This window comes from Panthera tigris, chromosome D2 (assembly GCF_018350195.1).
Source record: "Panthera tigris isolate Pti1 chromosome D2, P.tigris_Pti1_mat1.1, whole genome shotgun sequence".
NCBI classification, from domain to species: Eukaryota; Metazoa; Chordata; class Mammalia; order Carnivora; family Felidae; genus Panthera; species Panthera tigris.
In genome coordinates, this window is record NC_056670.1 from 45,007,141 (window position 1) to 45,021,808 (window position 14,668).

Sequence of the window (14,668 nt, forward strand, 5' to 3'; positions counted from 1 at the left end):
ATACTTGTGTGTATTTGTGTGCTCACATTTGTGTGCACGAGATCACACTGTGCTTCTGAGCATACGCTCCTTGCTTAGGAGCACACTCTGCCCGACAGACTGACTGCGTGGCCTAAGAACAAGCAGGAAGCTAGTCCACACAAGTCCGGCATGCAAAGCCACCAGAGCAGGGCCACACACTGTATTGCTTTTCTGTGGCTCCTGTAACAAATGACCACAAACTGAGTGGCTTAAAACAACTGAAATTTACTCCTTTTCAGTTCTGGAGGCTAGAAGCCAGAGATGAAGGTGTTGAGAGGGCCACAGTCCCTCTGGGCCTCTAGGAGACAATGTGTTCTTCACCTTTTCTGACTTCTGGTGACTGCACCATTCCAGTCTCTGTCTCTGTGGTCACCCCCCACTCCTCCTCTTCTGTCTGCCCTCTTCCCTCTCTCGTGAGAATACATGTGATTGCATTCAGTGCCCACCTGGATAACCCAGAGTATGGCCCTCCTCTTGAAATCCTTCATCACATCTTTTGCCAGTAAAGTGATAGTCCCTCTGTGCCATATATGGTCATACTCATAGGTCCTGGGGTCCATGTCCAACCCACCACAGGGCTGAGCCAGGCTTGAGATCTTGTTAAGTGATGCCACAGCTCCTATGCCCTGTGTCCTCTGGGTCCTGTGCAGGGGGCCTCACTGAAGTCCGGGGTCTGTCTCTCCAAAGGACCCCTCTGCCTTTCCATCTTCCATCAGCCCTGGCTGCTGCTGTCTCCTCGGTGATGTCGTGTGCTTCCTCCAAATCTCATGTCTTTTTACATCTAATTTCAATTTCTCCAAACAAATGACGTTTAATGCAAACCCTGCAAGAGGGAAAGACAAAAGTGATCAGAGGCAGAACATAGGAAGTGAAGAATTTAAAAGCAGCTCACATTCTGCCTTAATGGCAACACAATTAATAAGAACAATGGTCGTTGTTGTCTGCAGCTGGAAGGTATTTTTGCAGATCTGGTGAGCAAATTCATAGTCTGAAGAAAGAATGCTTGATGGATCTTCATGGAGAAGACTACCAGTGTTATGGACTTGCATTCCCTGGGTGGTCTGTAGGACAAGAAACTTCTAACGTGGGAACCCCCCTGGGGGGCTGGGAGATGGCTAGTCTGCCTGTGTCAGCATTTTCAGACCCATAAATTTTTTTCTAGTGTAGCCAATATGCTGTACTTCATCCATTCTGTGTATTAGGAAGGCCCAGGATTGCCCCTAGAAAGGCTGCGTAGGGTAATAACTCTCACAGGCCCTTCCCATCCAGGATCCTGGATTGGTGGGTGGCCCCAGGGCCCCACCCGTAGGGACAGCTGGGCTTTTGCTGCTGGACATGTGTTTGGGATTTAGCTGGTAAGTTGGGACATACGCTTGTTTCAGCTTATTCTCAGTTTCCATTGCTTTCTGTGATTTGTGTGGCACATATCTGTCAGTAGGTTCCCACACGGCACACTGCTCACTGATGCTAGTTCACAATTTCCAAGAGAGGAAGTCTTGGTCAAATATGTTGTTAGAGTCTTGCCATGTTTTTTCAACACCTCTTCAAAGGACCAAGCTGCAGAAGGAGGTCAAGCTGCTGTTCTGTATGTGTATGTGACAGCTTCTCCTGGTGACACCGAGACACTATACTGTTCCGTCATGGGGTCCTGGGCAGACCTCCTGTACCCACATGCCAGCTCCGGGAGCGGCCACCTGACTGGGGCCTTGTCCAGCAAAGGAAGGAGACTCCAACACTGACATGGAAGACCTCAAAGGCTCCGGGAGGTGGGGTCAGGCACGGCCTCCAGAATGTGAGCGTGACATTGGGGTCCTGAGAAGGTCACAGAAATCATATACTCACTGTCCAGCTCTATAGGCCCCTTTTATGTTTTTAGCTCTACCTGTTACCTACATCAGCACAGAACAACCCAGACAGGCCTCAAAGGCTCTTCCTCCCTAAAAAAGTGGGGAAAGGAGGAAGAGAGGGAACGCTTATGTGATTTGGGGTCCATTTTGGTACTGCAGTTAGCTAAAAGAGACCTCCATGAGGAGGCCCAGAGACCCCAGGTTGGGGACTCAGGAGCACAGCCATTTCTTGGGTTCCTTCTGGAGGTGACCCTCCAGTGCTTCTCAGGTTACATTTCTTCCTGAGAGGGTATGTGTGTGTACCTGGCATTTGCCCAGCTGGCCCCGGCTTCTACATCTTGTTGATGGGAGGTGCTTTCCTGTCAGGGAGTTAGGTGGGCAGCTGGTATGGGTCCCACCGAGCAGGCAGAAGGTGGGGCATCACCACCCATGTGAAGGGACAAAGAACTTGCCGTAAATCATATCTGAGAGTGAGGACCAATGTCAAAACCAGAGAGGAATGAGAAAATGGGCATCGTGCGTGGGTCTGTGGTGGGCAGGTGCTAGGCACTGGTGTCCAAAACCAGGAGTCTGCGAAGCAGAAAAGAGAAAGACCAGACCAGGAGAGGCATGATCGGAGGGCATGATGGTCTGGCCAGATTCTGGACACGGGGGCTGCAGCTGGGCCCAAAGTCGACAGGTCCCAGATCGAGGTCGGCAAGGTTGGCTCCCTTCATGGATGTCACAGCATCAATAGGCATGCCTGGCTGAGGGGCTTCTGCTGAGAACTCCCAGGTCCGTAGGTGGGGAACAAACTGAGAAGGAGCCAAGGACTTGGGTCCTAAAACTATAATGGTTCAAAATCCTTTTGAATAGTGTATTTTATTTTGCCCAGTATGGACCTTATAAAGAAGAAAATCCTGTTACCTGTGATGTCCATCATTTCATTAAAAAGGAGGAGATGTTTGAACTGCACTTGGCTGTTGTAAACAATACTTGCTTGCCCTTAGTCTGTTTACTTGATCCCGATTGGAGAAGGCTGCTGACCCCTCATAGGCCCATGCTGGCCATACGCGGCAAAGCCCCTCAGCCCCTATGCAGATGGCTGGCATGGCAGGGCTCTCCTGGACTGCAGGGACCCATGAGCAGGAACAAACACTCACGGGAGGGAGCTACAGAGAGGCAGACTCGGGCCCTTGCTCAGGCATATCTTTCTGAGAACCGGAACTGCCCACTCATGAGACAGGCTGCTTGGAAGAGGGGCAGTCCTAAGTGGGAAGTGTTCTGGGAAGCTGAGGCCCATGGTGTTAGACTTCTGCCTGATTTGAAAAATAAAGAATTTCTGGAAGTTTCATTCAGTCTGATCCAATGTAAGCCACCTGTGTGCAGGGCTGCCTGCTTTGGGTATAGTCACCCGTCCCCACGTGAAGGCAAGTCTGGGAAAAGCCGCACCCCTTCGTGTCAGGCTGTTCCAAACTTTCTCAGCAACCTTGGCTCCCCAAGGAGCTGCCATATGGATATAATAGGCTTGCCTTTGAAAGCCTTTGATCACACACTGGAGACGCCTCTGGGCCCCCTCTGCAGGCACCAGGGAGAAGGGGGTAGGGCTGGTCCTTTCACTCGGACCCTGAGGCAAGCTCTCAGCAGCAAAGCTCAGACTCCCTGGCACATCAGAATCACATCAATGTGAAGGTCTGAAGCAGCCTCCAGGGTGTCCCTGGGACTTGGGAAACCAAGCGCACACATGCATTCAGGATCAGCTACACCAGTGTGTGAGGCCAAAAGCAGAATGGAAATGCAGGACCCTTGTTCAAAAATTATTGTGAATTTCGAGATTGCAACAGCAGAACATTAAATCAGGCAGGTCCCATGCTATTGCCCAGGCCATAGGGATGCCTGTGTGCATTCTAGAGTGGGGTGAGTGCAGGTTCCCTGCGGGGAAGAGGCTGGCAGGGGCCTCTCCTCATGTCGCTTAGTGCCATCATAGCTAATGCCTGGAGCCTGCTGCAGACTGCACCCACCCAGGTGGGCTTGCCCTGGATTCCTCACTATGCCCTGCAGAGGAACTGATGTCCAGGACAGAGAGAGCTGGTCAGATGAGCTATATATGGAACCACACCCTTGTATATACGAGGAAAAGAGTTTCTGAGTTCAGAGGGATGTGACCTCCCACACCCGCCTGTGTTGGCTCTGCTCATATGGGAATTCAGTTGGGCTTGGAAAGAGAAAGTTGCAAGGAAGGATTGACTCAAGGATTCCTGCTTTCTCCCAATTTTGATAGAATTCCGGAAGAGGTACAAGCCACGGTGTTTCTGTTACAGGTAGGAGAGTCTGCATTGTGTGAACGGAGGTATTGATTCTTGGATTCCCCAGGAATCGTGGGGATCCACCCTGGAATAAAGACAGCCAGAAGGGAAGTAGCTCGAAGCAGTTTGTAAAAGTGAAAGTACACTTCCAAGGTGGGAGAGCTGGCAGGCCTAGAGGTGGCCACTGCCCTGAGGCTTTTGTGAGCTGGGTCTCAGGTCACAGACAGGGTGGTCTCTGATGGAGTCTGCTTCCAATCTTTTGGGAAACTCCTCCCACAGGGTGGGAGAGGGAGTTTTTACCCCTCCAAGGTTTGTACTTGAACCAGCATGGCAGCCTTCCCCCATGGCAGGGGGCTAAAGCTGCAATGTGAATGCATTATGGTGAGTCTAGGGGCTACCCTGGGGCAGAGGTGGAAGAGGAGAACATATGTGCTACCCCTGTGGCTCTTGGTCTGTCAGCCCCAGGATGCTGGAGCCAAGAGGTCAGGATGTTGAGGGGTCTTGGAGGCCACAAAGTCAGGATATTGTGCCCCCAGGTTTCTAATGTGTAATCTACTTATCACTGTCCTTGCCTCCAGCTCCTGTCTAACTAAGTGCCTACTCTATCATTTCGTGACCCAGTCGATAGAATGTTAATCACAGTGGACAAGTGTGTCCTTCTCCACCTTCTCCAGTCCATCGGTGCCTGGCTGACCAGAGGTCTCTGCACAAGTAGCACCAGAGAGGAAGTGGCCAAGAAGGGCACAGAAGGTGGCACTTGCCCAGGAGAGCACAGGCTTTGTCTTTGCTTCTTCCTGCTAACGTGACCATGACCTTCACTGTAGAGAAGGTCGTTAGGACAGAGGTCAGGGCAACAGAGCGAATTTGGGCTTAGCGTCACAACCAGGGTTCAAATCCTGGCTTTAGCAGTTCCTGGCTAGTGGCTCTGAGTAAAGTGTGAGGCTTCCAAGTGCTTCCACATTTGCAAAAGTCTTCTTCATTTGCAAAAGTCAGGATGAAAATGTCATTTATTCTGAGGTTATTGCTTGAGCCACTAAGTACAAGTCCCCAGCCCTGCCTGGTCCTCCAGGAGCCCCCCAGCCTTCCTCCCTGGCTCTTCTTCTGGCCTCTCCACGCCACCCCCATCTCTCTGTCTCTCTGTGTCTGCCTGTGGCTTTCTGCTTGACATCCCTGAACCTCTCTCTCCTCTTGCTCTTTGCCCGGAGAGTAGGTCACACGAGGAACAGGGGATGGCCCGTCAGCCCTGCAACTGGTCATCTCACTGGGTTTCAGCTTCTTCATACGTGTGGTAGCGGTAATTCACCACCCAGATACGACAAAAATGAATGCGCTTTAGGACACGTTAAAAATGCAGTACTAAGGGTGCTGGTCATTAGGCAGAGGGCTAACTGTCCGCATAACGGAGTGTCCAGAGGATGGCGCTGTTGCATTTTGTTCTCTGGCCGGGGGTGAAGAAAGCTTTGGGGAATCTGGTGGGAAGAATAACCCAGGGAGGTGGAAGGCAGACAGCATTTCTTGGGGGCACTCCTTGCAAGTTCTTTTCCCTGCACATCCGTCCAAGTCAGTTTGTCCTGAGCCACAGCCCACGGCAGCCCTCTGAGAGTGACTGAGGTCAGAGGCTCTCAGACCTTGCCTCCTGAAGACTTGGTGGCACATGTGGTGACAAGACACCTCAGACAAGAGGTGAGCAGGTCCCCACGCCGAGCCCAAAAGACCTACGAGACGGAAGCACTGTAGTGCTCTTCTGAGCAGGAAGATCAGAGCCGGAGCATCAAGAGAGGGGACAAAAGGGGTGCCACTAGAGTCAAGCCTTCACGGATGGCGACTTGGGCTCTGCAGCTGGAAGTGAGGTGGCCAGGCAGCCGGCTGAGGGCATCGCCAGGGAGTGGACCTGGGAGTGGGCTGGAGCTTGGCATCTGAGCGGGCACAAACTGGGAGCCGATGCTGGAATAGTGGAGCAGGGCCCAGGCCGCTGGGCAGGGGTGACTCATGGCCCAGACCTCCCTCCCCTGACATGGGGGAAGTGAGGGACGGCATGGGGCTAACTGCTGCCCACTTGCAAACATCTGCTTTCTCACATACCCACACACATGCCCTTATATGGACACGTCCACTCTCCCTGCAGACAGAGACGCTGCCCACACCTGTCCACTTGCCACCGTAGCAACTCTGTCTCCATGCCCTTCTCCTCTGCCCCCCACCTAGGGAAAGAAGGGCCTGTGGGGAGGGGTGGTGAGGGTATGGCATTGAGGAGTCATCAAACCCAGGTCTCAGATTCAGGAAAAGTCCACAGTTTAGACATTTGACTTTATTTCCAAGTGAAACTTTGATGCAGGCACAGAATACACCACCAGGACTAAAAGATGTTCCTCATCCATCTTTATGGTTGAGCAACGTTGTCGTACCAGGAATTAGTACTTTCTGTAACTCCAGTAATTAATTGTATTTAAATTAATTAATTTGCATTATGTTAAAGCTCTTCATTAGTTCCTTGTAAACATTTGGCGCAAATCACTTTTTAAAAAAATATACTGAGAGCTTCAACCAGTGGGAATGGCCTGGGCCTCTCTAGGCCTCTTATAGGCTCTGCTCTGGCCAGCGGTCAGAAGGGCCATGGAGTGGAATCTTCACTACCTCTAGACTCTTCCTCACTCCACCCCATTCCATGTGTGGCCTCTAGAGTCAGAGAAGAGAATGAAATTCAGAAGAAATGGAAACTCTGTCCCGTCTTGGGGTCAATGGGGCTGAGTCCAGTCCTGAGGCCCAAGCCCAGGACAGAGCTGAACACACACTGCTCGAGGAAGCCGGCAGGTGCAGGCAGAGCTGGATGTGGCCACTAAGGACCTGAGTTCTTCAGTGGCTGGGAACCCTCCCCCAGGAAGGCTGGACATCATCACTTGAACACATGTCACCGAGGAGTAAAAATAGGGACATTGCAAATACCAAAGCAAGAGCGCATTTATTCCAACAAATGCAAATCCAGGTCCTGTCTCCCACGGAGTCCTTGTGGGAGGGCAGCCCACAGATGTGTTCTGCTGGTGAGCTGGTTATGCTGAGTAAATTAACTGCAGAGATGCGGGCCGTAGGCTGCCCCATCCCTTGGGGTAAATTGTGCCTGCTCCTCCCAAACCATCTCAGAGTCTGAGTTTACGGGCAGCCGGTGGCCCCGTGTGAACCGCTGGCTGTGCAAGCATCGTGCCACTGGGTCCAAGCACCTGCAGCCGTGGTACAAGCTACTACCCGAGGGCTTCTGTCATGCCCTCTTTCCATCCTGCAGATGGTTTTGGGGGTAGTGTTTAGTGGCTCAAGGGTCATCTTAAAAAGCACTGGGCCACTGATACAACACAGGCACCAGCAGTCAGAATGTGCTCCGGACGCTCCAAGCAACCCAGTCATCTGGGTGGGTACTGGCCAGGGCTGAGCCCAGCTTGCCCCTCAATGCCTGCCTCCCGGCATCTAATTGTTCTTCAGCTGAAAGGTGACCTGATAAACTTTGATGGGATATTTGAGAAGCTCCTGGGCTTTGGTGGCCGACAGACCGATGGAGACCTATGGGTTGGAATCATGCCTTTGACCGGTGTTACTTGAACTGCATTTTGGTTTCTGCATGTGTAAGCTGGGACTCGTCACACCCATCTCACTGGGTTGTGGGAATCTGTGAAGTGATGGGTGTAGAGCACATAGCTGTCCCTGTCCCCTTCACGCCCTGAAGTTACTGGAATGCACCCCGTCCTTCTTGTCTCCATAAATCTCTGCCCCATCTGTCTGTACTCCTCTGCCTCCCTTTTGTTCTTTTCTGCTGGCTCTGGATTATTTTTCTACTCTCCCCTTTTGGTTGTCTCCCCTAGCACCCCAACAATCCTTCTAGGCTTTCCTCTTCTCCTAAGCTCTCACCCCCAGCCGCTTGCTATTGTCTTCCCCTGAAGCTGGACCCCGTGGTGTATGCGTGGGCAGGCTTTTACCTCTAGGATGTGGCAGCTTCCTTTCCTTCTTCAGGCTGGCATGCAGACAGACTTAGTCCCTGTCATGCCCAGAGGGACACAGGACCTCTCAGCAGGACCCCTCTACCCTGTCTCCCCCTGCCTGCAGGCCGGCACTACCTGCACCCACACTCAGCCACGCTCATCCCTTCGTAGTGGTACTTGAGGGTGGGGACCCCCATGTCATCCTTGTAGAGGATGGAGATGGGGCTCAGTTTGGTGGGCACGCAGCAGGCCTTGCCCACTTTCATGGGGAACTTGAGATGCACCAGGGTCTGCACAATGGCGTGCTTCGTGGGGGTCACGTCATCAGCCAGGGGGAAGAAGCAGCCCCCTTTACATTCATACGCATCATACTCCTTGGGTGCAATGATCCAGCTGTCCCAGCCGATGTCCTCAAAGTTCACCCTCAGGGAGGTCTTCTGACAGTGGTTGTTGGCCCCGGCACTTCTCTTCCGTCTGGCTAAAGATGACCCTGTGGCCTTGTGACCTTCCCCATCCTCATCCTTGTTGTCCCCTGCTTCTGCCGGACCATTCTTGGACAACTTCTTGAGCACACTCTCCTGTTCATGGCCAATCATCTCCCTGAGCTCCAGCCTGGTCTCTTTGGTCCCATTGCTGCGGTCATTGGAGAAGACGACAAAGAAGGGCAGGTTTTTGGGGCCTGGGGGGACACTGATATCCAGCTTGTCACAGCCCTTCCTGTGACTCTCCACAGTCACTTCCAGTTTATTCTTGCTCTTGGTGGAGTCTGCTCTGACCCACCGCTTCACAGCACTGGAGACCTCAAAGGTCTCCCAGCCCTCATCCCGAATGTCCTGGGACACCAGGAATGTCTTGGTTCCTGTAGAAGCATCCCAGGCATCTGCTCCATCCAGAACATCATAAATGGCCATGTTGCCTTTCAACTCATGTGAAGAATCTCCGTGGTTTTGACAGGAGGCATAGAGTCGGAGCTCGGCCCTGGTGATCTGCTCATGCCTGGGAATGGAGATGTTGAAGAGCAAGATGTGCTTCTGGAAGGGAAAGTCTTCCGTGGCAGCAAGAGAGACAGCATCTGAAATGCAGGCACACAGTCAGCGATGGGCATCTTTCATCACACCAAAACAGACTCATGGCTCGTGTCAAAGGGCACCCAAGATGACATTGACCGATTCTACCAAACCTTTATTGGGTTTCACCTAAGCCCTTAATGTAGAAGAGAATTTTCAAAGTTACATTTAGGATCTTCCAAAGAAAACCAGAGGCAGGAGAGGCCTTGCATTGGAGTTCATGGGTCCAACTCTTTAGTAAGCATCTAGTCAGTGCCCAGCCTTGCACTACTAGCTTTGCCTTCTATATTTCACTTTGCTTTTCTCACTAACCCTGCAAAGGTCTAATTATTATTCCACTTTTACAGATGTGGAGACTGGTATTTAGAATGTTTAACTGCCAAGCGAACACATCCTGTAAAGCTCTTCACTTAAAAAAAAAAAAAAAAAAAGAACAAATAACATAGCAAAGCACATTGTCAGCCTCAGAGTGCAGATCCTGAGTGTATAATGTTAAAGGAGACACCCTGGGAGGGGGCGGTGAATTTCCAACATCAAGACAATGTTAAAAATCTCAGCGTTTAAATAGTATAGAAATCATTCAGAATTGTAATTTCTGAGCAAAGTTGAAGTGGATTTTTTTATGTTTGAGGAAAAAAGAAAACATATTAGCCTCCACTGCTGTGTTATGGTAGGCAAAAACAGGGCTTGCCTTTTAGCTACACAATGGTGTCCGTTTCCAACCTCTCCTGGCTGATGCACAGCCATCAGGACACCTCTATTATGCCGTGGCTCAGTCACAAACATGAGACCACAGCATGCTGCGGTGATATCCAGCGGTGTCTGACAGGCCAAAGTGCTAATCCAGACCTTGCCCTTTCCTAGGCTTGTGACCTTGGAGGAGCCCCGCGTCTCTCTGGGCCTCCGTTTCTTCATCTGTAGAATGGGGCTCATCTTACCTGCCTTCCAAGGTTGGTGTGAGGCTTCCACAAGAGGGCACATGGAACTTACGGACACAGTCCCTGCCTCACAGCTGATAATCAATCTTTTGCCTCCTTCCCAGACCCTCCTCCCCAACACGCGTTCCCCCCTCAAAGCATGTAGCCCCTCACCCAATGTGGATGTGCCATTCTAGCTCCCGCAGAACGTATGTGAAGAGCGAACGGGCTCTATGAGCATCAGTGCCCTACCGTGCTCTTATTGTGGCATGCTTTGAAGATGGCTGTGGAACCACATCACACATCTAGAAAACAAACACCCTCCCTACCTGAGCTGCAGGTGGACCATCTGTAAACGGAAGCATACCTGCCCTCCACAGGAGTGCTGGCCACAGGCAGGGGTGGGATCGAGTCAGAACACTCGTTTTGGGGGCATGGACAATGCTGGGCGGGGGAGGGGATGGTAACAGAGATGGCTCCAAATGCTGGACTCCCAGATTCTGGGATTTGGTGATGAGATTCAGCCGAAGAAGCTCAGCCTTCTCCTAAAGCGCAGGTTACAGGCACGTCCCATGGGGACGGTGAGGTGCTGGCAGCATCTGGGTGACCCGCACATTGTAGTTTTTAAAATGAAGCCAATATTTTAAAAATCAGGCAAGTTCACATGAAATCTAGATTATTCTTCTTCTTTGGGGCAATCAGAAAACGCAGCACTGCTGGGCATGTATCATGACTCTCACGTCCTTTAGACTGGGCATGAGCTCTGCAGGCGGGCACGTCTGGCCTACCATGGTCCTGGGCAAGGCCTGTTAGGGGTCGGCAGGGGTCAAGTCCTGGAGGAGAGAGGCCGCAAGTGCTTGGCTGTTCGGAGAAACAGCAGAGGCAGGAAAAGCCTGAGCTTTGTAGGCAGGTGGGGCCTGGGTCAGAATGCAGCTGCCAAACCACTGTGTGACCCGGGTAAGTTCCCTCAGCATCTGCAAGCCTTGGCTTCCTTCCCTGCTCACAAGATCATCTCACCTATGTCACGGCCATTAGTGGGCACAAGCCCTAAGTCGATGTTTGTTATCTTCCAGTCCTATTAAAGCAGGCAAATCATTTTGTATTTAGAAAATAAGAAAGCTGTCTTCTGATGTTTCTCTCACAAAAATTGATCAGACTTGTAGATACTTTTTGGTGGGAGAGAAATAGCCATTCTTTCAGAGTTAAAAAAGACACCACTTGGGTGAGGCTAAGTAAATTGTCTGTTTCAAAGTAGGAAGGGGGCCATAAAGGAAGGGGAAGAGGAGAAGGGATGGAAGAAAGGGAGCTGGCATTCGGGGGCACCTAATGTGTTAAACGTGGCACCGGGCCCAGGGAGGGAGAACCTTCCACAGCAGAGCTGTCCAGTAGGACTTTCTGCAGCGATGGACGGGACCCGTTTCACACTCGGCACTGTCCTATAAGGTAGCCATTAGCCACACATGACCATTGAGCTCTTGCATTGAAGACAGTGAACTAAGTTATTAATTTTATTTCATTTTAATTTATTTAAATAGAAACGCAAAGAGCCTCGTGGGTCCAGTGGCCACCGTACTGGGCAGTGCAGCCGTGACCCCTGAGTCCCCCCGGGGTGCCCTGGTGGAGCCGACTCTACCTTCCACGCTGAAGCTGCGCACGATGTTGGATGCGGGGGTGGTCGACTTGTCGGTGGTGTATCTGTTGTACAGGTCGATCATGTACTGCGGTGGCTCCGCTCGGGTTTTGTCCTGGGAAGGGACCCCGCTCAGGTTGAGGCTGCGCAGGAAATCCACCTTCATGTTCTCCAGAAACATCCTCAGGTCGAAGGTGCCTCCCTCCCGCTCGCCTCCGGGCCCCCCTAGCAAGCGGTGGGCGTCTCCCCCCGCGGGCGCGCGCCCCCGGCTCTCCAGCGGCTTCCCCTGCGCGGAGCAGGCCAGCAGGGAGAGCACGGGCAGGGCCACCCATAGCGCCCCGCAGCACATCTTGGGACGGCGCTGTCGCCCTGGACAGGAGACTGCGGGCGGCCGCCGGGGGTGTTAGCGGGCGCGGGGAGGAGCCCAAAAGGAGCGCGCCCGCATTTTCTTGCCTCTGCACGGAACCACCGGCCGGCTCACAGGCTCTCAGCCGCAGTCCCCGGAGTGGCCTCCGCGCGCTCTTATCTGGCCCTCGATGCTGCGCTCCCACCTCTTATCTAAGTGAGCTCTCCGTTAATGAAGGCTCTATAAACATCTGACAAACACGCAGGGCTTGTGGGAAGCCCACGGCCTGCTGCAGAGAATCTGAACTTCTCCGTGGGGTTATCGCCCCCCTAATTAGGATCCTCTCTCATTTCCTTGCCAGCTCCGTTCAGAAGAATCTAGAGACAGGGTGACCCAGGCTCCATCTCCGGGGCCACAGAAACAATTCGGGAAACAGAGAAGACCAAAAAGTCCTCCAAATATAGAAACAACACAAAACTCCCAGAAGACTTCCACAAGAGAAGTGGTGGGTGGGGTGGGTGGCCGAGCGGGGTGCCCCAGGGTCAGTGGGAGGCCGGCTCCTTACAGAGCACATGTGTGCCTGTGTGTGTGTCTGGAGAGCCCGGTGTCCGCGTTGTCGTCTGTCAAGTGAGATCCCTGAACATTAGGGATCAGGGAGGATGGAGGCTTTGGACCTCTGAGAGGAGGGTTCAAACCCTGGCTCCCTCATATACCACCCACTAGTGTCACATCACCTCTACGACCCTGGGGTCCAGAAAAGAATTGTGAGGAATCTAAGATGATTCTATGCTAAACATCATGGCACCATCTGTTGGGTGGCCACATTCTGGCTGCTACTTCCCTGTGCTTCCCCGGCCTGCCCTCCGGGGACACTACACCCACCCTGAGACCTGTTGCCCAAGCCCCAGAAGCGCTCTGTGCCTGGGCTTGGGGGGCTCCTTGCTCATGTCAATTGGGCCACACTCGTCAGCCAGCAGAAGTGTGCAGTCTGGGGACAGGAAGGGAGGCAGGGAAGCCCTGAGACCAGCATATGCCCAGGAGATATCCCCCTGGCCCCAGGAGGCCAAGGTCCCAGGGTCTGTGTAATTGTAAGAGCATCGTGCCCACACGTAGGCTCTGTTCATTTCCATTATGTGTGGCATTGACCAAGGTAAGGAATGGGGATAGTTAACAATCTTGGGGGCCTATACTGAGGGGTATTTGAACACGAAGTTTTTCCATGCTGGCAGGACTCCTGGGGAGAGGTAGCACTGAGCTGAGTAGCTTCAGGAAGACGTAGGAGGGGCCTCGGCAGGCCAGCTGGCGGAGGTCAGAGATCCCAGTGTGTGCCCAGTGTTCTTCCCACCCCTAATGGGGGCAGGGTGAAACCAAGAGCCTCAGAGTTGCCGGGCCTGAACAGAACTTGCTGTCCCCATCCTCTGGGGACACTGTCAAAGGAGGGTGGACGGGAAGGGGTGCAGCTTCAGAAGTGCTGCTCTCGAGAGGGGGCAGGAAGCACGCTGGGCGTTGAGCCAGCTCAGTGCAAGAACTCCCTGGGGCGGGGAAAGGATGACGGGGTATGGAGCCTGAAAATGGAGCTGCAGCAAAGAAGGCCTGGGAGGAGCTGGGAAGTGAGCCAGGCGTCCCCCATGGTGCTCCAGTTCCTGGAGGTAGCCCAGAATCAGGTCCCATTCAAGAGGCGGAGCCAAAGGACACACGGGTGTGGCCTGAATGTGGGTCAGGGGAGCGTAAGGGGCTGCTACCTGATGTTTTCTTAAAAGCATGGTAGGTTTTATTTTCTGATTATCCCAGTGGTACGTAGTGCAGATTATTGGGGGAATGCAAAACATGAAGAAGGAAATAAAAATGACCAAACGTCTCCCCGACCAGTGATGCCCACAGTTAATATTTTGAAATAGAGGATATGCAGCTCCACAATCCTCTATCTACAACCCTTTCGGCAAGGAGTGTTTTGAGATTCTGAGATTTTCAGATTTTGGTAATTCGGTATGGCACATATACCGTACTATCCCAATGGGGTTGGAGATAATACCTTATAACCAAATACATTAACATTTCTGCAGTGACACAAATAGAAACATACATATCCATTCAGATCAAGTTTTGCCAGGAAAGGAGTTAAAAGGAGCTTCAGGTTTTCTGATAGTTTTGAATTTGGGATCTCAAATAAAGGACTGTGGACCTGTTTACATATGGGGTCACCACATGTGCCCATGGAGGTCGCACATGAGCCCTGCCTGGAGGCAATGGTCACATAGACCGTAATGTGGATGATGCCCCCAGAGGGGTGCAAAGCAACATGGCTGTGTATTTCTGGAATGCTCTGCCCAACAGACTCAGGGTATCAATATATCCATATGTCGTTTGTTGTTTTTAACTAATTGTATCAGGCCTCCTGATCCATGTTATCAGGAAGTCTGATCCATTGCCTACATTGTCCAAGTGTGCTATAGGTTTATTTAGTTCAAATGAGGTGGAGGTAGATGGTATCAGTCCAGCCTCTTAATGCCAGAAGTGGTTGGGGAGAAAGGGCTCCTAGCAGGTCCCAGCTGCTGTGGCTTCTCAATGACACCTGGTTTTGTTGTTGGGG

The 14,668-nt window shown here is 52.2% G+C and overlaps 1 protein-coding gene across 1 annotated transcript; it reads right to left on the reverse strand.

Annotated features, from left to right (window-relative positions):
* Positions 1-8,248: 8,248 nt before the first annotated feature.
* On the reverse strand, positions 8,249-12,081 carry GDF2 (growth differentiation factor 2). Its single transcript, XM_007093165.3, has 2 exons — positions 11,736-12,081; positions 8,249-9,190 (listed from the first exon to the last, which is right to left on the reverse strand). Exons 1-2 carry the CDS (start codon positions 12,079-12,081, stop codon positions 8,250-8,252), a joined length of 1,287 nt encoding a protein of 428 aa, XP_007093227.2. The 3' UTR covers position 8,249.
* Between the last annotated feature and the right edge of the window lie 2,587 nt (positions 12,082-14,668).